This window comes from Neofelis nebulosa, chromosome 4 (assembly GCF_028018385.1).
Source record: "Neofelis nebulosa isolate mNeoNeb1 chromosome 4, mNeoNeb1.pri, whole genome shotgun sequence".
NCBI classification, from domain to species: domain Eukaryota; kingdom Metazoa; phylum Chordata; class Mammalia; order Carnivora; family Felidae; genus Neofelis; species Neofelis nebulosa.
The window spans coordinates 157,240,379-157,263,854 of record NC_080785.1 but is presented as its reverse complement, the minus strand read 5'-3'; the positions used below and the strand labels follow the sequence as shown (position 1 = coordinate 157,263,854).

Below are 23,476 nucleotides of genomic sequence, written 5' to 3'. Positions count from 1 at the left end.
GAGCCCCACTTTCAGCTCTGCTCTGACACTGCAGAGACTCCTTGGGATTCTCTCTCTCTCTCTCTCTCTCTCTCTCTCAAAATAAATGAATAAACATCTTAAAAAGTACAAAGAAAAGCAAATGACAATCTTTTTTTAAAAAATGGTTATGGGGGTAAGAGGAGGAGTGCGCATGAAGAAGAAAGGGTGGTTTGAAATAGTTTGGGCTCAAAGGTCTGTAGAATAAGGAACAGAATTAAGTAACTGGGAAGGGCCTGGCGCCTGGGCCACGCCCACCTCGGTCCGCAAAAACCCGCCCCTCATTGAGGGCTAGGTCAGCTCCACAAATCACCAATCAGCCCCACCTCGTCTTCTAAATCCCGCCCAAGTCACCTGTGTTCAGTTTATCACACTGCAAGTGGCCTTCTCCCTCCCTGTGAGCCGACTCTATTGAAAGCCCCACTTCACTAGGCCTTGTTCCAGCCTATCAGGGTAGAAGCGCTGACCAGTGTACCTGATTCGGCCAGAAACATAAAAGCTCTGGCTATTCTTCCTTTAACCAATCACATTCCAAACCCCACCCCCTAGCACAGCCCCAGCCTATCAGCTTTCAAGGCTCACCAGCCTTCCCCTGTTCGGCCGTCCGCTCGCCTGACGGCTTGCTGGACTACATTTCCCAGGAGGCGTCGCGCCCGCGCCGCACTACTTCCGGGCTGCGAAAGATGGCGGCTTCCTAGCCAGCGCTCGACTGAGTTGGAAGGAGGCTCCGGCTACGGTGAGAAGCGGTTGGGTGCTTGCGGTCCAGTCCCTAGAGGTCCAGCCCCTAGCCTTTCCTGAAGCTTCCCTCTTCAGCTCTGGTTTCTCCTGCAGTTTTCTGGTTTCTTCTCCGTCTGTCTTGCTGAAGCTAAAGCATTGTTTTCCTTAGAGATTGTGGGGGTTGCAAGGCGCACAGAGACCACGGGGACATCAGCCCACACCCATGCCCAGACAGGGAAACTGTTGGTGTCCATCCTCAGGGACCTTTAACACCTAGATTCTTGCCCTTCCTTTGTGCAGACACCCTCTAGACAGCCCACTGTCCCCTGGAGACGAACCCAGAGGTAATTATTATTACTATTTAATTATTTTTCTTTATCTTTTTTTTTTTTTAAGGGGGCACCTGGGTGGCTCAGTCGGTTAAGCCTCCCACTCTTGATTTCGGCTTAGGTCATGATCTCTTGGTTCATGAGATCAGGCCCTACGACCGGCTCCGTGCTGAATGTGGAGTCCACTTGTGATTCTCTGTCTCCCCGTCTCTTTCCCTCTCTCTCTCAAAATAGATAAATAAACCTTTTTTTTTTTTAAAGATTTTAGTTTTAAGTAATCGCTCCACCCAGCGTGGGTCCCCAACCCACAACCCCAAGATCAAGAGTGCACGCTCTACCCACTGAGCCAGCCAGGCCCACCCCAGCTAATTATTCTCTTCACCTTAAAATGAAAACTGTCAGTTATTTTACCAGCAAAAAGAGGTTTGGGAGTAGCAGAGGATTGCAATGTAGAATACAGGAGCTATAGCAAAACCTTAGGCAAGCCCAGAACAAAGGAGAGGAGTGCTCTTTTATAGAGGAAAGGGGAATTTGGGGGGCTGTTAAAACCCCAAAATCCATTAGAGTACACTGGGAATTTGCAGTTTAGTGGCTTTTCACTGGCTAAGTTATGACAGTCTGTCATTGGCTGGGCTGTTGGCCAGGCACTGAGAAAATCTTTCATTTTCTTGCAGGATTAGTAAAATACAGTCTTCCTGTTGGGAATGCGAGGTCTCTCTCTTGCGTTTGGGGTCTACGTTTGTAGTAGTGCGTGAGAGCGCCCCCTTTTGGCTTCTGCACTCCATTTTATTTATTATTTTTTTTTTCAACGTTTTTTATTTATTTTTGGGACAGAGAGAGACAGAGCATGAACGGGGGAGGGGCAGAGAGAGAGGGAGACACAGAATCGGAAACAGGCTCCAGGCTCCGAGCCATCAGCCCAGAGCCTGACGCGGGGCTCGAACTCATGGACCACGAGATCGTGACCTGGCTGAAGTCGGACGCTTAACCGACTGCGCCACCCAGGCGCCCCTTCTGCACTCCATTTTAAATGAAGTTTCCTGTATTCAGTTTCCCACAGGCTTAGCTAGACCCAGGTGGGCAGAGATACAGCTGCCATTCTCTGGGTGAGCAGCACTTCAGGAGGGCTGCTTGGAGGCAAAAGAGACTCCTGGAAGCTCTTGACTTCTACCCTCCTAGCTCTGCAACTCTAACGAATCCCTCTTCCCTAATGGCACTATTGGAAGTCCCAGAGATGCCCCTCACTGACCTGTGTTGGGTCATGTCGCATCTCTGAGCCATTCGTGGTGGCCAGCGTTGTTCATTGGCCAAGGAGAGGGGCGGGGTTATCTCTGCAGAAAAAATGGGAGATCGTTACCTGAAGTCAGAGTGGATGTCCGGCACCCATTCCACAGATGAGGAAACTGAGGCCAGAGAGGAGTGAGTTTTACAGTCATTAGGCAGTTCGTGCCGCGTCCTGCCCAGTAACCAAATGTTTTTAAAACCCCTAAGGGGAGGAACCTGGCTTCCCCCAACCCTACTCCATCCAGCCACTCAGGGGCCATGGAGGTGGCAGAGCCGAGCAGCCCCACGGAGGAAGAGGAGGAAGAGGAGGAGGAAGAGGAAGAGGAAGAGTCAGCCGAGCCCAGGCCCCGCACACGCTCCAATCCTGAGGGGGCTGAGGACCGGGCACTGGGGGCCCAGGCCAGCGTGGGCAGCCGCAGCGAGGGTGAGGGTGAGGCGGCCAGTGCTGACGATGGGACTCCCAATCCTCCCGGAGCCGGCCCCAAGCCCTGGCAGGTGCCCCCGACAGCCCCCGAAGTCCAGGTGCGGACGCCAAGGGTCAACTGTCCAGAGAAGGTGGTAAGTGTGGGGCTTGGCCTGTGGCTACGAGGTGTTAGGGAACTGTAGGTTTAACGTTCTTGCCTTTCGGGAGTCACTCTGCAAACAGTCACTCCGTAGGCGTTTTCTAGAGCTGCGACAACAAATTACCACAGGCTGGATGACTTAGCACAACAGAAATCTATCCTCTCACTATTCTGGAGGCCAGAAGTCTGATATCAAGGTATGGGTAGGGCCATACTCCCTCTGGAGGCTGTAGGGAAAGATCCTTCTTTGCCTCTTCCGGTCCTTGGGGGCTCCACACGTTCCTTGGCTTGTGGCCACATCACTCCAATCTCTGTCTTTCACACAGCCTTCCTGTCTGTGTTGGAGTCTTCTTTCTCTTATAAGGACACTTATTGAATCAGGATCTTTATCTTATCTCAAGACCTTTGTTTTCTTTCCATCAGCAAATACCCTAATTTCAAAACAAGTCACATTCTTATAGGGCATGTCTTTGTGGGGGATGGGACTCAATTCAACCCGCTATACGAGACATTCGCTGGCTCATTGATGCCCTCGTAAACCCGGACTTAGGCTAGTTTCCCCCGAACTGCTGTCTTCCAAAGTAGATTGCTTGGCTGAGAACTGGGGCGGGTCCATCATACCGCCTTTTCAGACAGAGCTGCTTAGAGAGGGCCCGTGCCGTGCGGGGCCGGGGTTAATGTCCAGGCACAGTGCCGTCACCTCCCTCCAACCTTCTTGCAGATCATCTGCCTGGACCTGTCAGAAGAAATGTCGCTGTCAAAGCTGGAGTCCTTCAACGGGTGAGAGGAGCATTTGGGGGCTTGAATACGCAGCCGCGGCTTGGGGCTGAGCCCAGAAAACTCAGGGCTTCCTCTCTGAGACCCACACAGCTTGGCCTGGCTTGGGGCTCGGCGCCATCAGAGTAGCAATGACACCTGATAACAATAGAGCACAGCCCGTCAGGGCTCTGTTTCAAGCATGTGAGAGCTGTCATGTGCCTCCCACATCACAGCAATGACTCAGAAACTCTGAGAAGTAAAGTGACTTGCTCAAGACCTCACAGCGAAAAGGCAGAGCCAGGATTCAGACCCAGGCCTAGCTGACCCCGAAGCCCGTGGCTTGAGCAACTGAGTCTCTGTGGGGCTAGGTGGCAGGGCCTGGATGGGGTCTAAGGAGTCCTGGGGGATATTGAGGACAAGCCTGCCTTCCCCTCACTGCTCTCCCTAAACATCTGTGGCCGAGTGAAAGTCTGGGGGAGACCTCATGCGGATCCACTGCGAGACCCAGGCTGGCCAGAGGAAGCCATTTGGAGAGGGCAGAAGCTGGAGAGGGGTGCCTGGGCTCTGCCTCCTCCCCGCGGCAATACCTGGGCCTCCAGTGCTTAATCATGGAGTTAGCAGACGGTTCCCTAGGATTGGCAGGTGAGGATACACCCTCCAGGCCAGGAGGCCTTGCCTTAACTCTCTCTGCCTCCCCAGCTCCAAAACCAACGCCCTCAACGTCTCCCAGAAGATGATTGAGATGTTTGTGCGGACAAAACACAAGATCGACAAGAGTCACGAATTCGCACTGGTGGTGGTGAATGATGACATCGCCTGGGTGAGGCTGGGGCAGGGATCGGGGCGCCTAGGGGCTCCCCGGGGGTGGGGAAGTACCTCGCTGAGGCTTGTGCTTCCCCGCAGCTGTCCGGCCTGACTTCTGATCCCCGCGAACTCTGCAGTTGCCTCTATGACCTAGAGACGGCTTCCTGCTCCACCTTTGGTATCCTTCCAGGCAGGGTGCCCTGTGGCGGGGGCTGGGCTGTTCTGTTGTCTTGGAACCCCCAGAAGTCCGGCTCAGGTCCAGACCCCAGTTCTGTCACTACAAACTTGGGCAAGTAACCTTGAACCTCAGTGTTTTCATCCCTCTGTAAAACCTTCTTCCCCCTAGGGTTGCCGTTAAGGTAACGTGTGTGTATTTTTGAGAGAGAGAGCACACGCGAGCAGGGGACTAGCAGAGGGAGAGAGGGAGACCCAGGATCTGAAGCAGCCTCCAGGCTCTGAGCTGTCAGCACAGAGCCCAACGCGGGGCTCGAACTCATGAACCGCGCAATCAAGATCTGAGCCGAAGTCAGACGCTCAACCGACGGAGCCACCCAGGCTCCCCTGCTGTTAAAGTCATAATACAGAAAAGAAGAAGAAGGAAAAAAAAGCTGATTTAGACTCTAGATGTCAAAACCACACTCGTGGTGTGGAGCATTCTGTGCAGGACCAAGTATACAGTTGGTGCTCAATAAATGGCAATACATGACTGAAAAGTCACAATCACTGTTATAACTCCCCCAACCTGGGCACATTTTATGTTAATTTGAACACAAAAGGCTCACATGCAGCCCAAAACTTAGATAGAAAATAAGTTAGAAAACAATGCTGTGGGGTGCCTGGGTGGCTCAGTCGGTTAAGCGTCCGACTTCGGCTCAGGCCATGATCTCATGGTTCGTGAGTTCGAGCCCCGCGTCGGGCTCTGTGCTGACAGCTCAGAGTCTGGAGCCTGCTTCGGATTCTGTGTCTTCCTCTCTCTCTGCCCTTCCCCTGCTCACGCTCTCTGTCTCTCTGTCTTTCAATAATAAATAAATAAATGTTAAAAAAACAAAAAACAAAAAAAACAATGCTGAGTGTTAGGAGGTAGGGAGTGGGGACACCCCACCCATGGCTCTCATTGTGAGGACAGCTGCCCTGGCTGGGAGGGAAAGAGGAACTTTGAGTCACCCAGGGTTTTCAGGGCATCCAGTGCTGGCTTTCTGTTTTGTGATCTATGCTGAGGGAAAACAGGCTCAGACAGGGCAAGTGACTGGGCCAGGGTCACACAGCATGTCTCCTGCACAGTGGTACCCAGCAAGTGTGAAGGTGCTTAGGCTCTCCTGTCACCAGGATGATGCTCTGCCCATGCTCTGCCACCAGCCTTCTCCTTAGCATCCCTGCCAGATCTGGAAGGTCTCTTCAGCCTCATGTAAGTACTGCCTTCCCCTCATCTCGCCTTCCATTTTAGTCTGCGACGGCCCTGAGGTCCCCCATACCGTTGTTTTAATCCAGGGGGCAGCAAAGTGTCCGTAAAGGGCCAGACAGGAAACATTTCCGGCTTTGCAGGCCATGTGGTCTCTGTCACAGTGACTTTGATTCTGCTGGAGTAATCTGAGACCGGTCACAAACCATACCTATCCCAAGTAGCTGTGGCTGTGTACCAAAAAAACTTTACTGATGAACACTGGACTTTGAATTTCATGTCATTTCCACGTGTCGCAAAAATGTTCTACTTTTGAATTTTCCCCCCAGCCCTTTAAAAACATAAAAACCAAGTTTAGCTTATGGGCCCTAGTAGTCCAACCCCTGTTTTCCCCAGCCCCCTAAAATGGGTATGGACCTTGTTTTGCCTCTTCCATCGTGATTAACCTGGTACAACTGTCTCAGCAAATTTTGCCAGTGAAGCCGTCCTGTAAATACTCAGTGGAAGTCATGCTGGATCAAAGGGGTGTGTATTTTTAACCTGCTAGGCTCTGCCAGAGAACCTTCCTGGGAAACCGGCCCTGTGTACCTCCCCCGGCACCGGGGTTGTTCGAGCTGCTGAAGGTTCTGTCTGATGGTGGCAAGGGGTCACCTGTTGCTTTCGCTGTGCTTTTCTTTGAGCCTTTTTTTCTTCATTCATTTGTAAGCCAGTCAGTGTTCCTGCAGTGATTTGTCTATTGGTCCCCTTTGCCTGTCTTCCTAAGGAGGTGTCAGCTTTTTTCTTATTAATGATCAGATTTGCTTTTCACATATTAAAGACATCAGCCCTCTGTCTGCCTAATGCCCTCCGCCTAACGTGAGATCCAGCTGTGGCCGATGGGGGACCTTGGTGCTAACTTAGCAGATAAGATTGGGTCCCCGCCTTAGAGTCTTCTGACTTGGTGGGACAGGTGCACCTGAGGTCAGCGATGCGGGGGGGATGTTCAGGATCGTGAGGGTGGTCAGAGCAGGCTCCAGCTTTGGGGTCAGCGAAGTCTCCCTGATAGAGCAGGAGAGGTCAGGCAGAAGGGTGAGGCTGGGGAGGCAGAAGGAACAGCATGTGGGAAGGCTCAGAGGCAGCAGTGAACTTGGGAAGGGTCATGTGGGGCTTTGCATGCCCATTGAAGGCCTGGGCTCTCTGAGGGTGACAAGAAGGGCGGATCCCCAGTGTTCTGACCTGTCCCCCACCCTCCGTTATGCAGCCAGCAGAAGACTGAGCTGCCAGTCACGGAGAATGTGCAGACAATTCCGCCCCCGTACGTGGTCCGCACCATTCTTGTCTATAGCCGTCCGCCCTGCCAGCCCCAGTTCTCCCTGACGGAGCCCATGAAGGTGAGTGAGGCCCGGGAGAGGGAGGGATATATGCAGCCAGCAGGGTGGTGGCTAGACCTGAGGAGGGACTTCCTGGTCACGAGAGCTGGGTGCCTCTAGGCAGGTTCCCAGAGTCCAGGACAGAAGCTGGGGAACTGTCATAGGGGCATGGGGTGACTCGAGCCCTGAAGGCTGCTGTTCTGCTGCAGAAAATGTTCCAGTGCCCGTATTTCTTCTTCGATGTTGTTTACATCCACAATGGCGCCGACGAGAAAGAGGAGGAAATGAGCTGGAAGGTGAGAGGCCGTTGTGCGTGTGGGTGGCAGGTGGGTGTAGATGGGGTGTCTCAGACCCCACCTGCCCGGGGCCTAGGGAATCCCACGTCCCTTTTGCAGCCCTGGAGCCCTGGCCCTGCCGGGTGTGGTCATTTAGGCATCCCACAACCATTTCCGCCTGGCTGCCGTGAGCTAGCGTGGGCCATTGCGATGGTGGCCCCTTGAGCACGCAGGGTCCTGCCCACCTCATCCTTAGCTTCTCCTGCTCCTCTCTTTCTGCCTTTGCCCTCACAGGGCCCTGTGCTTGGAGCACCCTTCCCTCCCTGCCTTCCCAGGCCCTGCTGGCCCTTTATATCCCAGCCCTGACCTAGCTGTAGGACCTTGAATAGGCTATTTCCCTGTGAGCCTCGGTTTACCCAACTGTGAACAGGCGGAGTTGAGACTGGCTCCTACTGCTGCCTCGGCACCCAAACCAAAAGTCTCTGTTCGTCAGGGATGATTAGCGTGGGGGCTGGCGGTAGTCTGCGTCCACCTGTGCTTCTCCAGACTAGGGGCTCCAGGCCTGAGACCTCCCGGAGTCCCTGACACTGGGTGGGTGGCAGGGAACATTTGCTGACTGCGGGAATGCTTTCTTTCTGGCAAACTCCTCTTCATCCTTCAGAACCTATCTTTGATGCCCCCTCCTCAGGGAAGCCCTCCAGGGGCAGAGAGGGTCCGTCAGGGGAACCTCTGCGTGAACAGCCCCTCTCTGGCCCCACAGGACATGTTCGCCTTCATGGGCAGCCTGGATACCAAGGGGACCAGCTACAAGTATGAGGTGGCGCTGGCTGGGCCGGCCCTTGAGCTGCACAACTGTATGGCTAAGCTGCTGGCTCACCCACTGCAGCGGCCCTGCCAGAGTCACGCCTCCTACAGCCTGCTGGAGGAGGACGACGAAGCCACTGAGGTTGAAGCCACTGTCTGAACCATCCCCGTGCCTCTCAGCCTTCCTGTGCAGCGAAACCCTTGGCTTGGAGAATGGTTCTCAAACCAGGCTCCGTGGCACCCTGATGGGGAGGGTTCCAGGAGGCTCCCGGGGCACCTGGGGGCCCTGGCAGGAAACTCAAGATTCCAGGAAGCATCCCAGGGACCCTGGGCACCCATTCCCGGTGTTTTCCAGCCCACATCCTGTCGCCAGTTTGTGAACTGTAATTTGTGTTCTTCTTTGTGTGTTTTGATCATCAAAGTAAAAATCTGAGAATCCCTAACCCAGCTCCACAACAGTTACCTTGTGTTCTGGGGTCTTTTTGGTTGCAAGTGACAGAAAACCTACCCACTGAACAGAAGGGAGTGGCCAGGTTCTTGTAGACGAAAAGCGAAGTGCAGCTTCAGGCCAGGCTGCATTCAGTTGTTGAGACAATAATGCCACTGTCTTGCGTGATTGGAGTTCAGTGTGCCCTGCTCTTCTCCCGAACCATGGAAAGGGATGTCATGGCTGTGACTGTTCCCCAAACTACAGCCCAGGTGAAGCAAGGGCTCCCAATACCTCCATGTGACTGGTCTTGCCTGGGTTAGGTAACCTTACAGTTGGGCCAGTCGTGGGCCAGAGTTGTGAGATGCTCCGGTTGGCCATGCCTCTGTTCTGCCACGGGATTACTGCTCTTTCAAGAAATAATACGGGTTTTTTCCAGAGAAAGGGAGACCAGAGACACACAACAGGTCTACGATTCAATTATCTTCCTGGATAATGAGCGACTGTGAATGAGAGTCGGAGCATGAGTGGGGGAGGGGCAGAAAGAGAGGGAGACACAACCCAAAGCAGGGCTCCAGGCTCTGAGCAGTCAGTGCAGAGCCCAAGGGGCTCAAACTCATTGACCAGGAGATCATGACCGGAGCTGAAGTCCCACGATTAACGGAGTGAGCCACCCAGGTGCCCCTAGCAGCTAGATTCTTATATTAAAAAAAAAAAAAAAAAAAAAAAAAAAAAACCAACTTTTCTTCCGTATGAGCATTTATTGGGCACCTATGTACCAGATCCCTGTGGTGAAACCCGTTCAATTTCACACCAGCCTGGAAGGGATTATTCTCCCATTTTGCAGATGGGAAAATGAAGGCCCTCAGCGGCCGACACTCCAAAGTAACGGAGTCCTGTTTCCCCAGGAGTGAAAACGGGCGACACGGAGATGGAGGTGGGAGCTGTTAATTGAAACCTTACGTGGTATCTGGGTCGTGTCCGTCGGTGGAGCCCGCCTGGGCAAAACGTTCCAGGAGACATAGTGGCATGTGGGCACCTCTGGGCCCGGGACGCAGCTCCACGTCCTCCGTCAGGGTGCGTTCGCATTTCCCCGCTTTTGAGAGGAGATAATGACACCCTCGGTGGCCTCCACCCGCCCGGGTCCTTATCGGCGGCCCCAGACCCTGCTTGAGCGCCACTCGGTGTCGCGGGCCCCCGGAGGCACTAGAAGTCCCGAACCCTGATGTGGACGCGGGTGCGCCTAGGCTCCGCTCCGCTGGAGACACTACGCTCCGGAGGCATCCGGAGACCGGAGGCGAGGGGTGGAGCGGCGCGTGCGCACAAGGGAGCCGCGGGAAGTTCGAAATTGACGGGCAGGGCGGCAGGGCCCGGGGGCATCCCGGGCATGGCCGCCGCGGCCGGCCTGGCGCGGCGGCTGCGGGCAGCGCTGCGGGAGGAGGAGCCGCGGTGAGGGCGAGGGCTGGGCGGGCCGGGGGGTGGGGCGAGGGTCGTGGTCCACTCTGACCTCCCAGTCCGTAGGGCCGTGGAAGAACTGCTGCGCCGCGGCGCGGACCCCAACCTGGTGCTCGCGGATGGCGTGGCAGCCATGCACCTGGCGGCCAGAGCCCGGCACTCGCGCGGTCTGCGCTGCCTGGAGGCCCTACTGCACCGGGGCGGGGATGCTAACGCTCGGTGAGGCGGGGCCCGTACCCGGGGCGGAGTGATCCGCGCAGGGGAGGGATTTCCCGAATCCAAGGGCGAGAACTGGGAGTCCTGGAGAGGGCATCTCACAGCCCGAGGGCGGAGACTCGGGGCCCAAGGGTGGGGCTTGGGGACTTGGGGGCGGATTCCTAAAGATCCAAGGGCGGGGGCTACGGTGCCAGATTGAGGGTGGGATGGGAGGTTGCGCTCGGGCCAAGTAGGGATCAAAGATTCGGATCTGGAGGTAGGAGCTCTAGGATCAGAGACCAGAGGTTTGAGTCTGGCGGAGGGTGCAGTGTCTAGGATCCAAGAGTGGTGTCTCAGGCTGGGGGGTGGGGTGGGGGGCGGTGGAGATAGGGGGCCGAGAGCCCGGTCTCCGGGATCCGGAGGCGGAGCTCTCATTCCCTCTTCCGCTGACCTCTCCTCCGCTCCTGCCCCAGATCGGTCGAGGCGCTCACGCCGCTGCACGTGGCTGCCGCCTGGGGCTGTCGCCGCGGCCTGGAGCTGCTGCTGGGCCATGGAGCGGACCCGACGCTGCGCGACCAGGTGGGAGCCCAGCGCCCACAGTGGCGGGGCGGACCCGGAGGGAGCGAGGAAGGGAGGGAAAAGGGCCTCGGGTGCCCCCTGCTGACCAAGCCGCCGCAGGACGGACTCGGGCCGCTGGACCTGGCGGAGCAGCAGGGGCACCAGGACTGCGCACACGTCCTTCGGGAACTCCAGACTCGGACGAAGACATCGACCCGGACCCGGGCAGAGAGCCAGGAGCCTGAGCCTGAGCCCGAGCCTGGCGGTGGGTGGCGCCTGCGCGTCCTCGGGGCTTACTCTCTGATCTAGTTTCGCGTGTCTCTCTGATGACCGCTCTCTGGTTCTGTCTCACACGCGGTGCGGCCGGTAAACTGTCTGCCTCCGATTCTTTCCCTCCTCCCTGCGACTCTTTCTGTCTGATCCAACCCCCATCTCTGGCTCTGGCTCTCTTCACCCTTCCTCTCTGACCCTCCCTCTCATCCCCTACTTCAGGCCCAAACCCCTGGAGAAAGGGGCTGGACGCCAGCCCCTCTGGACTTCCCAATGCGACGCTGGGCTTCATAGCACTGGGCAGGAGTGATGGCAGGGACATAGGCCTGGAAGCGGGCCCCAGACTCCCCCGCCACCTGGCCTGCCCTGAGATCGCTGACAAGGATAGCAGCTTGGAGTACTCCCCAGGACAGTGGGACTGCAGCTCAGATGCCTCCTTTGTCACTGCGACTGAAGCTTCTGGAACTGAAGACCCAGCCCCGCACACCTCCTCCTGGGCTAGGTCATCTCCCCAGACCAAGCAGAGACTCATGCCTACTATTCGACCTTCCCAGAGGACGCCAAGGTCCCCAGGTACCCCACAGCTGGTACATCGAGCTGCTGCGGCAGACAGGGACGCAGAACTAAATACCTGTCTGCAGGCCCTGACTCTGACTTCGCCAGATGCCTCCCCCTCCCCCCTAGCCCTCCCCGATGGGAGCCCTGCGCAGAGCCCCCCTCGGGAGCCACTGCCTGGACTTCCCCATGTTCACTTCCTAAAAGACGAAGAGTTGTCCCTCGACAGTGATGTGGCTGCCCTCTGGCTGACAGAGGATGAGGCGAGCTCCACAGGTGGCAGGGACCCTGTCCCCTCTCGCTGGTGCCCTCCAGTCCCTGCCATGACAGACCTGGAGATACTTCGAGGGCTCCGAGCACTTGGCAAGAACCCTGGCCCCATCACACCCTTCACTCGGACGTACCACCTCCGACAGCTGGAAGAAGCCCGTGCTGCTCCTGGTTAGTCTGTTCTGGGCATCCAGAGTCCAAGGAACTTCCAGGGATCCCTGGAGACCCCTGGCTCTCGGTCCTCCCTCCTTTATTCTTTATGTCTGGGAACAACCCCTTCATTTGTCTGCCTTGACTCAGTTTCCCACACACACACACCCTGCCCGCCCCAGGCTCAGACTTTTCAGGGCACAGCCCAGAGCTGGCCGAAGCCCTGCGGACAGGCTGTATCCCAGATGCCCAGGCAGATGAGGATGTGCTTGCCCAGCAGTTTGAGCGGCCGGACCCCAAGAGAAGGTGGAGGGAGGGGGTCGTGAAGTCCAGCTTCACGTATCTACTGCTGGACCCCAGGTACTTGGGGCAGGGATAGAAAATTCTGGGGTTGGTCTGCTTTGTATCCTTTTCTTTTTAAGTGTATTTATTCTGAGAGAGAGAGAGAGAGAGAGAGGATCCCAAGCAGGCTCCACACTGTCAGCACAGAGTCTGACGTGGGACTGGAACCCACGAACCGTGAGATCATGACCTGAGCCAAAATCAAGAGCCAGACGCTCAACCAACCGAGCCACCCAGGCGCCCCTTTGCTTTGTATCTTTAATATTTATTTGTTTATTTTGAGAGAGAGAGAAAGAGAGAGTACATGTGCACGTGCAAGTGGGGGAGGGGCAGAGCGAGAGGGAGAGAGAAAATTCCAAACTGGCTCTGCGCTGTCAGCGCAGAGTCCGATGTAGGGCTCGATCTCACAAACCGTGAGATCATGACCTGAGCCGAAATCAAAGAGCTGGGTGCTTCACCCACTGAGCCACCCAGGCGCCCCTGCTTTGTATCTTTAAAAGGGACACTAGCCCTGTCTGGTCATCAGCTCCTTTATCTATAAAAGGTTGGTTAGACCCCGTTCAAGCTGCTGAGTGTCCTCGGAGAGCATCCACCGCTCTCTGCCCTGGAACGGGCTCACTGGACTCGGATTCGAGTTGCTTTGCGAACTTAGAAACTGTTTCTGGGGCAACTGTCATCACTTCTTCCTCTCTGAGTGACCCCTTTCATCCAGGGAGACTCAGGACCTGCCAGCCCGAGCCTTCTCACTGACCCCAGCTGAACGCCTTCGGACTTTTGTCCATGCCATCTTCTATGTGGGGAAAGGGACACGGGCCCGGCCAGATGTCCACCTCTGGGAGGCCCTCAGCCACCGTCGACAGCCAGGAAAGCAGGTGTGAGGATACAGATCAGGGTCATGGCAGGGGCAGCTGGGTCTTGGGGAGGTTAAGGAAGGAGGGAATTGGAGGACAGTCCCTGACCCCACCCTGGCCCACTAGGCCTGCCCCAAAGTGCGCCAGATCTTGGACATCTGGGCCAGTGGTCGTGGTGTTGTCTCCCTGCATTGCTTCCAACATGTGGTTGCTGTGGAGGCTTACACTCGAGAGGCGTGTCTTGTGGATGCTCTAGGTAGGTGCCTGACTTGTGAGGTGGGGGGAGTCATATGAGGGGCACTTGATCTACTGATTCCCTCACCCCTTTCCTCTCAGAGCTGTTCATTCATTCAGCCAATGAGCAATTATTGAGCACCAACTGTGTACCTTCATGTGCACATATTTTGCTCTTTTGGTTTGTCCCTGCTTAAGGGTAATATGCAGTGGGCTCACCGTCACTTCTGCCAGGGGGTTCCAAGGATGCCCCTGTGACCTCACCCCTAATCTCTCCAGGCATCCAGACACTGACCAACCAGAGACAAGGACACTGCTATGGAGTGGTGGCGAGCTGGCCACCCACCCGGCGACGCCGCTTGGGGGTGCATCTGCTGCACCGCGCCCTCCTTGTCTTCTTGGCCGAGGGTGAGCGAGAGCTGCGGCCCCAGGACATCCAGGCCCGCGGCGGAGTACTGGGGACTTGACCGTCCGGCCTAGGTAGAGATCGGGGTGTTTGAATGTTTCAGCTGCCCCATGCTGACATCAGCCCCCCATCTCCAGAAGGCAGCCCGGAGGGTGGGGGCAGGCAGCATGGCATATCCCCCCCTCAAGCTGAGGGAGGACTTTGTTACAGATGGACCTGCTGGAGAGGTAGTGAGCTTCCTGTCATGGGAGGAGGACAAATAGGGAAGCAGAAGTTCTTTGGAATGTTCTAGTGCTTCAGAACATGCTAACGCTTTGGCAGTTTGGTCCCGTCTGTACAGTCCGCTTTTATCTCCCAGACGCAGGGGACTCACGTGTGGGATGGACTGGGGGACTCTGCCGAAGTCAAGAGCCAGATTTCTCCGCTTCCCAGCTATGGGACCCCAGGTCAGGAATTTGTCGCTCTGAGGCTCAGTTTCCTTACTTTGTACAGTGGGGACAGTGAGGAGTGCTACCTCAGAGGGTCATTGTGGAGATGGGAGTAAACGAAGCCATGCAGTGCGATGTGTGGTTCAGAGCCCGGCACTGAGCCAGAGGCAGCCCGTCTGCCCTGGTGGAAAATCTCTTGGGGAAGGGAGGTGCCATGATGCTCTCCAGGGGCCGGCTGTGTGTGGTGATATGTGGGCAGAGCTGGGGAGGTCGACAGGGTGTGGGTGAGCGACCAGCCCTCCCCAGGATAGCTGTGCAACTCGGGCCTCCGGACATTGTTTCTCTGCCACTGTTTCCTCCACCATAAAATGGAATAAATAACCGCCACTTCCTGGCGATGCTATACCACATCAGACTTCACATATGCTTAGAGCTTTAGTAAATGCCAAGCTGTCATCCTGGTGAGGTGTGGAGGGATCATTTTAGTTTCCAGAAGTAGCTTCTTCAAGCTTTCAGTGTATTTAGATTTGGGAGGATCCGCCGTCTCATTGGGTTGATTCCCCTGCCCATCATCGTGGCTCGGCGAACCAGGTCCTGAAGGGGGCGGGAGGTAACCTGCGCTGAGGTTCCCACCCGCCTCGATTCCTGCGGGCTGAGCCTCTGGCTACTCGTGGGGTGTGGCTGGTGTGGTAATTAGGGGCCAGGCCTCTGGAGTGGGTGGGGCTCTACCATTTTGTGTGTGTGAGTGGGGGGACTCAACCATTTTAACCGAACCAAAGAAACTTCTCTAAGCTTCTCGTTCCTCACGTGTAAGACCAGGAGGGCTCCCAGACCCAAGTCTCTTGGTAAAGTGATAGCAATGAAAAGTGTGCCATATGCCCAGGAATTCACCAAGAAGTCACTGGGAAAGAATCCAGAGACCCCACCCCCCACCCCCCAAAAAGACCCCAAAGAGATGGGCTTTGTCTAACAGGGTTTCCCAAGGTGGACCCTAGTGTCATCTGAGGCCAAATTATTCTTTGCAGTAGGGTTTGCAGTAGGGGCCGTCCTGTGCATTGCAGGATGTCAGGACAGCATCCCTGGGCTCCACCCACTTCCTCCCATCCCCAGTTGTGGCAATAAAACATGTCTGCAGAATTTGCTAGGGGGGAACACTGTCTCAACCAGAACCCCACGCTAAACTAAAGGTGGGCTCACAAACCAGTGGGGAAAGGACCAAAGATGCAGTAACTAAAGGGACAATGCTCTCCCCTCACCGTCCACACAAGCCTCGAGACACATTAGAAAATACAGAGGAGGGGCACCTGGGTGGCTCAGTCCCTTGAGCAATCACTTTGGCTCAGGTCATGATCTCAGGGTTTGTGGGTTTGAGCCCCACGTGGGGCTCTCAGCTGTCAGCACAGAGCCCACTTCGGATCCTCTCTCTCCCTCTCCCTCTCCCCCCCCCTCCGCTCCTCCCCCCTTCAAGTGTGCGCAGATGTGCCTTGGCTCTTTCTTAAAAATAGACATTAAAAAAAAAAGAAGAATATAGAGGAGTGGGCGCTTGGATGGCTCAGTTAAGCATCTGACTCCGGATTTCAGCTCAGATCACGCAGAGCCCGCTTGGGATTCTCTCGCTCTCTCCTTTCTCTGCCACCCCCCCCCCCCCCCCCCACCGCTCCTGCTCTCTCTCTCAAAATAAGTAAATAAACTAAAAAGAAAAAAGTAAGAAAATATAGAAGAAATCCTTCTGCCCAAAATGAAAAAAGACAGATTCATTGGCTCCAACATAAAAATTCTTCACGACAAAAGTGGCCTTAAACCAAAGCTGGAAGATAAAGTGGATGGAGAGTAAAAGGTACCAAGTTGCCCTGTAGCGTGGGATAAAAGGGACTGAACGAACATGGTGTCAGGCACTTGGCACAGAGCTTTGTATACAGGTGGCACTCAATTATGGCTACTGCAACCCACGCAACAGCTACTGATCCTCACCTTAACCGCTGTATGAACCTCAGTTGGACGGCCTCCTGCCTTCCAAGGACGGGGAGCTCACCGCCTGTCTCTGCTCTGGGAATACTGCCCAAGAAGCCCCTGCATTCTGAGGAGGGAGGGAGAACTCGGGAAGTAAGCCTGGACAGCCAACGCCCTTCCTTCTTTGCAGTTCAGCTCTGAGTGGGTGGGACCCTCATCAGCCCAGCCTGCAAAATGGGGAAACTCAGGCTCAGGACGACCCTGCCCTGCGGTCACCCAGCACAGGTCCGGACACTCAGATTGTCGCTTCTTTTTATTGAGTTACAAGTTGAGATGTGCAGGTTCAGTGGCGCCAGCCCCCCCATCCCTCCCCTCTCCCTTGGGCAACAACAGCTCCCAGCGCCAAGAAATGGGGGGTACGGGGGGGGGGGGGGGGTCTCGGGCAATGAGGCGGGGCCCCGAGGGTCCCAGGATCAAGCACGGCTGACAAGGAAGACAGAAGGGGGGTGGGGGGGCCTGCCTCGGCCGTGGCGTTGAGGGGCAGGGACTTCTGTACAAGGTCATCCTCCACGGGGGTTCTGGCTGCGGCCCCAAACACCGATGGGTCCGGCAGGATGGAAGCGGAGAGCGGTGTATCCACTTGGCTCCGGAGAATGCCGTGCCCCACCCAGCCGGCCTGGGGGCGTCTCCCTGCCCTGACTCCGCCCCCCGGAGCGAACAGCCCGCCCAGGTGGTCCGCGCGGCGGACGTGGGGCTGCTCCTGGCTTCCTCCTGCTGCTCCGCGGCTTACCAAGCGATGCCCGATGCCCGGCCGGCCCAGCGGCTACTTCTTCTCTTCTGGGGGCGCGGGCAGGGGCTCGGGCAGGGCCTTGGGCGAGGGCTCGGGCTCCCAGAGCAGGAATTCATGGAGGAGTGTGTTGACCGTCTCCGGACACTCCAGCATCACCATGTGGCTGCCTTCATCAATGAGCTTCAGGAAGGCCAGCAGCAGGATCTGCGGGGAGGGGCACAGGCTCAGGGTGGCCAACGTAGAATGGTGCCTCGTGGGGCACCCAAGCCCACCCCCACGCCACGCCTGCAGCGTTAGGAAGTCCCTCCTATGCTCTACCCTTCAGCCCTCTATACTTCCATCCAAGCTGGACGCAGAGAATTGCCTGCCGCCCCAGTGGAGCTCGACTCAGTATTCATTCAACATTTATTAGGTGCCTACGATACGTCCAGAGCAGGCTTTCTCAACCCCAGCACTACTGACATTTAGGGCCAGATCATTCTCCGTGGTGGGGGCTGTGTCCCATGCCCTGTGGGATGTTGAGCATCGTCCCTGGCCTTGACCCACTAGATGCCAGTTAGCAGTGTCTCACTCCCCTCAGTCCACAGTGTGACAACTTTAAAAAGCCTCCAGACACTGCCTCATGTCCGTAGGGAGCAAATTCACTGCTGGGTGATAATCCCTGAGACAGACAGAAAGGCAAGGTCTCTCATGCCGGGAATCTTAACCTTGGCATTCCTGACACTTGTTAGGGGATCATTCTTTACCGTGAAGCCATTCTGTTCATCAAAGGATGTTGAGCAGCATCCCTGGCACCCACCCACCGGGTGGCAAAAGCCCCTCCTCCCCATTCATGGCAACCAGAAAAGTCTGCGGACATTTCAGGGGCATCCGGGTGGCTCAGTCGGTTGGGCGTCCGACTTTGGCTCAGGCCATGATCTCAGGTGGGTTCGAGCCCCGTGTCGGGCTCTGTGCTGATGGCTGGGAGCCCGGAGCCTGCTTCGGATTCTGTGTCTCCCTCTCTCTCTCTCTCTGCCCCTCCCCGGCTTGTGCTCTGTCTCTCTCTCAAAAGTAAATAAACATTAAAAAAAAAAAAAAAGGCCGCAGACATTTCTGAGGTCCCCCGGGGGCCAGAATCCTTGCTGGTTCAGAACTGCTGGTCCAGAGCTATTCCAAGTGCTGGGGATCCCACAACACTTTCCTGGTAGTCTCTGACCTAAAGATCCTCCGGCCCACCCTCTCCCAGAATTCTGCATTGCGTCCCTGGTCACTTACACAAACCCCAGCGGTAGAGAGCACCTTTGATGTGCAACGGGGAAAGCACATAACCTAATACCTGTCCAGGGCAGCCCCCCGTTCTGGATTCCTGCCTTAATCTTAGCTCTCAGTTTCCTGGGGCTGGAGCACAAGGCAGAGTCCACCTGGGGTGCACACACAGGGGGGATCTGCGGGGTGTGGGGGCCAGGGTGCCAAGGCCCTACCTCAGCCATGCGCTGGTCTTCCTCCACCGGCACAAACTTGTCGTGCATGCCATGGACGAGCAGGACGGGCACAGTCAGCTCAGCATGGTAGACCTCATCACCTTCGGGCCAGTACTGGCCGCTCATCATGGCTCGCAGAACAAAGGACGACACGTTGAACGCGTTGCCCTCTTTTAGCAGCTGCTTCTCTTTGGCTCCTTGGCGGGCAAAGCCGGCCCTGGTGGGGGGGAGGCGTTCCTGGAGCCCTCATGCCAGCTTGGGCCACCAGGGGTGCCCCCCAATGCCAGTCCAGCAGTACAGCCCCCCACCCACCCACCCAACTCAGGGAGATGCCAGGGTCGGCCGGGGCCAGGGTCACTCACTTGAGAAAGCTCCAAGCCAGGCAGGGTGACAGGCAGTGCAGGACGCACGTGGGCATGTTGAAGATGGAACAGAAGCTGGGTTCCAATGCCGTGGGGCCCCCGCCGTTGATCATGATCACCTTGTGCACCAGGTCTGGGTACTCGTGTGCCAGGAACGTGCAGAAGGAGACACTGTCGGTGGGGAGGGGGGTGGTGGGGAGGGTTGAAGGGTGGGAGTCAGCAGGATACAGTAAGTGAGGGAGTTAATGCCCTCCCTCACTCAGAGGCAGGTCCTCGAGGGCCAACATTCCTCCCCGGGGCCCCACGGGCACTGGATGGGAGGGATGGGTGTAGCATTTGAAATGCCCCCAAATTGCAAGACTATATATGTGTTGAGGGTAAATTTTTTTTTCTTCTTTTTTGGAGAGAAGATCCAAATCCAGAACTTTCCTCAGATCCTCAAAGCCACCATGACCCCCAAAGGGGTAAGAGTTACTTATTGTCAAGTGTCAAGGAAGCAATCCAATGAAATCCTTTGGTTTCCCAGAGAAGGTCCCTGTTTCGTGTGTATCCCTTCCCTTTAAGGATAGTCTGTCTCCAGCTTCTGAACGTGGCACGTCAGCCTGCCTTATGCAGGGGGAGAGGTGCAGCCTGAAGAGAGAGCCCCCAGGGGTCCAGTTCCTGTGGGCTATAGCCATTCTGTTTTGTAAACTAGTAAACTAGTAACTAAGTTCACCATTGGGTACATTTGTAAATTATTTAGCGAATAAAGTTTTACTGGAACACAGCCACACCCACTGGTTTACAAAAAGTGGAGTCCAACAGAGATGACCATCCGTCCTGCAAACCTAAAATGTTTACTCTCTGGCCCATTGAGAAAACATTTGCCAACCCTTGCTGTAAAGAGGGACAGGATGCGATCAAGAGTGAGGTGGGCTTAACCGTGCCAGGGTGGCTCAGTCCAGTAAGCGTCCGACTTCGGCTCAGGTCATGATCTCACGGTTCGTGGGTTTGGGCCCCACGTCAGGCTCTGTGCCGACAGCTTAGATTCTGCGTCTCCCTCTCTCTCTCTGCCCCTCCCCTGCTCACGCTCTCTCTCTTTCTCAAAAATGAATAAACGTTCACAAAAATTATTAAAAAAAAAAAAAGAAATAAAGAAAAAGGAGAGAATAGTACCCCTTGGCAGTGATCAGGCACCAAGGTCCAGTCTCCAACGGAGTGAGCACTCACCTAAGTGCCAGATGGTGTTATCTATCACCCCTTTAAGGGAGAGTGAAAATTGCAGCAACCTGCGTCCTTGGAAAAAGACTTTACAGGATTCTAATTAGCCCTTCCTTGGAGGCCTTGGGGTCTTCAGAGCAACTGCTTTTTGAACTTGAAGACAGTGGTTCTCAGCCAGGGGTGATTCTGCCGGCCAGGGGGCCCGGGGCAATATTTGAAGACGCTTCAGATTGTCATGAACATCACCAGGCCGTTGCGCCAGTGGCAACCAGCGGGTAGAGGCTAGGGATGCTGTTGCCACACATCCAACAGCCACATGAAAGCCCCTCACGGAGAAGAAAGACCTAACCCAAGATACCAGCGGTGCCGGGGCTGAGAAACGCTGCTTTAAAACTATATGAAAGGATAGCAGTGGCGGGAATCCCTATCTTGTTACAGATGTTAACGAGATGTTTTCAAGGAGAGGAAGCAGCGTTTTGGCGAGGGGGTGTCCCGTCCTGGCCGCCCCCGCCCCCCCCCCCCCCCCCCCCATCTCTCACCCCCATCCCCGCCCCAGCGTCGGCTCACCCGTAAGAATGTCCAATGAGCACGTTGCGCTTCTTGGCGTAACGCTTAAAGATGGCGCGCATGTCCTCTGCCAGCGCATAGAAGGTGTAGGCTGCGGCCACCTGGGGCGCGGAGCTGGCCCCGTGACCGGCCAGATCGGGTGCCACCACCTCGTAGCCCAGGCGCACAAAGAAGTCCAGCTGCTCCTTCCAGATGGCCAGGGAGCCGCCCACACCGTGGATGAAAAAGAGCACCACATCGGCCTGGGCACCTTTGCAGCTTGTGATGCGCTTCTCACAGTCAATGTGGATGGTGCGCTTGGGGCGCCGGGTTCGCCGCCGGCGGCCACCACTGCCACTTCCGGCGCTGCCCGAGCCCGAGCGGCCGTCACTGCCTGCCGGGTCCGCCAGCTCCACCTCTAGGGCGGCCGGCGGCTCCCCGGAGCCATTCTGCCCGTGCAGGAGGTCAGCACGGGGTGCCCGGCCCAGGTTCTCCACCAGCAACCGCCCGTTGCGGTACACGGTAATGCGGCGCTGGCAGCGGACCAAGCCAGACCGGTCCCCCTGGGCAGCATCTGGCAGTGGTGGAGGTGGGTTGGGGGCTGGAGCAGGCCCGGCATGCTTCACCCGCAGCACACGGCCAGGCTTGACCTCCACAAAGGTGTAGCCATCACTGGACTCGACGCTCTCCAGCGGCCCCACAGCGTTGGGGGGTGCGCCCAGTAGGCAGCAGAAGATCCCGTCGGTCACCCCGGTCAGCATGGCGTGTCCTGGAAGTGGGGCCACATCCATCTCAGGGGTCATCTACACGAGGAACCCTCCACCCCCACAGCACCCAATCCCTGCACCTGGGGCAGGTGAGCTGCGCTAGGAGGTACCTTCTGGCCCCCAGTGTTTGGAGGGCGACAGCCAGTCAAGCACCAAGATGTTTAGTCTAGTCAGTGCCTGCATGGTGGCTGGCCACCCTCCTGGGCTAACCTGGAAAGAAGGACCTGGCTATGGCTGACCCCAAGAGGTGTCCATAGGGAAGGTGGTATAGTCAGGGGGTGCTTCTTGGAGGAGGAGGCATTGTAGCAAATGAGGACCACCACCCCCCCCCCCCCCCAGCTGAGGATTATAGCAGTTATGGCTTCCTAAGCCCATTCATTCATTCATTCATTCACTCATTCACTCATCCATCCATCCATCCATTCATGCACACACTCTCACTAACTTACTTTATACTTCTGAAGGCACCTAAAAAGGTGCAGATTCCAGCGAGCCCCCATCCCAGGCCTCTGAACCTGGCTCCTGAAAGGTGAGGCCCTCAGGGAGGGAGTTAGGGACTGAGCTCCAAAAGGCCTTGTCCAGCTCCCCGAGACCCAGACTGGGTCTGTTTCACAGAGGGACAAGCTGAAGCCCGGACACTCTGTACGCCCCCCCGACCCCCAGTCAGTGCTCTGGTTTCTGGGGGGTCTGACACCAATTCCCAAAGGTGATGAGGATGGAGAAGGTAAAACCCTCCCTGGGGGCCTCCAGGCCTCCATCCTGCTCCCTGGGCTACCCCCCCCCCCGTGTCCATGGCAACCACAGGCTGTTACATAACTCAAGGGGGATACCCGTGCAGCGCACCCCCATTGTCTAGGGCCTGGAGATGGGACGAACCCCTCCCCCGCCCCCGTCCCCATCCTGTGAGCCCTGGGGATAAGACACGCCAAAGGCACGGCCTGTGATGGCCCAGACTTGATGATAGAGGGGGAGCAGGTCTCGCCTCTCACTCCACTGAGATCCCAACCCTGGATTGCGGAGGGGGACGCAAATGCGCCACGCCAGGTCCCCTCCCCAGAGGCAGATCCCTGCCTCTCGGTTGCTAGTCAGCCCTGCGGCGGGGTTGAGGCCACTGGGGCTCCGTGGGTTCCTAAGAGCCCGAGCACTGGCTTTGTGCACACCCCCTTCCGAAGTGGAAGCCCCGGGGACCTCGTGTCCCCCCTCCCAGAGCCCACTCCCCGCTCACCTCATCGAGGGCCCCGTAGCCCAGGGCAGGGCGGAGGAGTCCCGGGCGGAGAATCCTGCGTCCGCCTGCGGCGCCGTTTTACATGGTGGCACGGGGTCGACCCAGGCGCGTCTACGCGGGCAGCCTCGGGCCCACGGCGGTCAGCGCGGGGGCATCCCGCGGCCGCTCAGAGAGCCGGCCCTTTAATTCTCTCTCCGGGGGGGGAGGGCCGCATGCCGACGGTCAGGCACCTCGGCCAATCACAGCTATGAACCGACCTGGCCTAGTTAGACTGCCAATCATAGGCCGCAGCTCGGGGATGGAGGCGGGCTCATGAAGTAACGACCCCGCCCCCTTTAGGGGCTTAACAAGGTGGAGGGAGGGATTGGGCCTGGCCCCAAGGCCGAGAAGGGGGCCCAAACTGGGGTCTGCTGAGCTCCCGGGAGGTAGCAGCTGGAGCCTTTTACTGCGAAGAGGATCCCCTCGGCTAGCCTCTGCCTCCAAACTGCCCTGTACCCTCCAAAGGGGACCCCATGGTCCTCTCTCTGTGCTGACCTTTCTGTTCTAGAGGTTCCCAGATCCTTCCAATTTCAGGTGGGGAAACTGAGGCTCACGAAGGGCACAAAGTCACAAGGCAAGATGTCGGACTGTAGGGCAGAAGTGGACTTAAAACCACGGCTTTGTGATATCAAGTCCCGGAAATTATTATTCGTTAAACCTTTAAACAGATGAATTGGAATTTCACAGACTAGCCA

General features: G+C 56.7%; 3 protein-coding genes across 7 annotated transcripts; 2 read left to right on the top strand and 1 right to left on the bottom strand.

The window, feature by feature from the left end:
* The first annotated feature begins 628 nt into the window (after nucleotides 1-628).
* Nucleotides 629-8,744, top strand: BABAM1 (BRISC and BRCA1 A complex member 1). 3 transcript variants are annotated; one of them, XM_058727522.1, is made up of 10 exons: nucleotides 629-754; nucleotides 1,036-1,079; nucleotides 2,594-2,906; nucleotides 3,633-3,691; nucleotides 4,370-4,490; nucleotides 4,574-4,652; nucleotides 5,855-5,879; nucleotides 7,114-7,243; nucleotides 7,432-7,518; nucleotides 8,258-8,744. In XM_058727522.1, exons 3-10 carry the CDS (start codon nucleotides 2,607-2,609, stop codon nucleotides 8,459-8,461), a joined length of 1,005 nt encoding a protein of 334 aa, XP_058583505.1. In that variant the 5' UTR covers nucleotides 629-754; nucleotides 1,036-1,079; nucleotides 2,594-2,606; the 3' UTR covers nucleotides 8,462-8,744. The 3 variants fall into 3 exon arrangements, with proteins under 3 accessions (XP_058583505.1, XP_058583504.1, XP_058583503.1); XM_058727521.1 differs by having other exon boundaries at nucleotides 2,556-2,906; XM_058727520.1 differs by having other exon boundaries at nucleotides 2,546-2,906.
* Nucleotides 8,745-8,909: 165 nt separating this feature from the next.
* On the top strand, nucleotides 8,910-14,903 carry ANKLE1 (ankyrin repeat and LEM domain containing 1). 2 transcript variants are annotated; one of them, XM_058727510.1, is made up of 9 exons: nucleotides 8,910-10,177; nucleotides 10,250-10,402; nucleotides 10,852-10,957; nucleotides 11,057-11,201; nucleotides 11,429-12,202; nucleotides 12,364-12,541; nucleotides 13,236-13,395; nucleotides 13,501-13,630; nucleotides 13,888-14,903. In XM_058727510.1, the coding sequence occupies exons 1-9, from the start codon at nucleotides 9,954-9,956 to the stop codon at nucleotides 14,073-14,075; spliced, it is 2,058 nt and encodes a 685-aa protein (XP_058583493.1). In that variant the 5' UTR covers nucleotides 8,910-9,953; the 3' UTR covers nucleotides 14,076-14,903. The 2 variants fall into 2 exon arrangements, with proteins under 2 accessions (XP_058583493.1, XP_058583492.1); XM_058727509.1 differs by having other exon boundaries at nucleotides 10,852-11,201.
* Nucleotides 14,904-16,692: 1,789 nt separating this feature from the next.
* Nucleotides 16,693-22,965, bottom strand: ABHD8 (abhydrolase domain containing 8). 2 transcript variants are annotated; one of them, XM_058727519.1, is made up of 6 exons: nucleotides 22,743-22,965; nucleotides 21,967-22,039; nucleotides 20,772-21,519; nucleotides 19,005-19,175; nucleotides 18,643-18,859; nucleotides 16,693-17,386 (listed from the first exon to the last, which is right to left on the bottom strand). In XM_058727519.1, exons 3-6 carry the CDS (start codon nucleotides 21,509-21,511, stop codon nucleotides 17,216-17,218), a joined length of 1,299 nt encoding a protein of 432 aa, XP_058583502.1. In that variant the 5' UTR covers nucleotides 21,512-21,519; nucleotides 21,967-22,039; nucleotides 22,743-22,965; the 3' UTR covers nucleotides 16,693-17,215. The 2 variants fall into 2 exon arrangements, with proteins under 2 accessions (XP_058583502.1, XP_058583501.1); XM_058727518.1 differs by lacking the exon at nucleotides 21,967-22,039 and having other exon boundaries at nucleotides 22,743-22,964.
* Nucleotides 22,966-23,476: the final 511 nt, after the last annotated feature.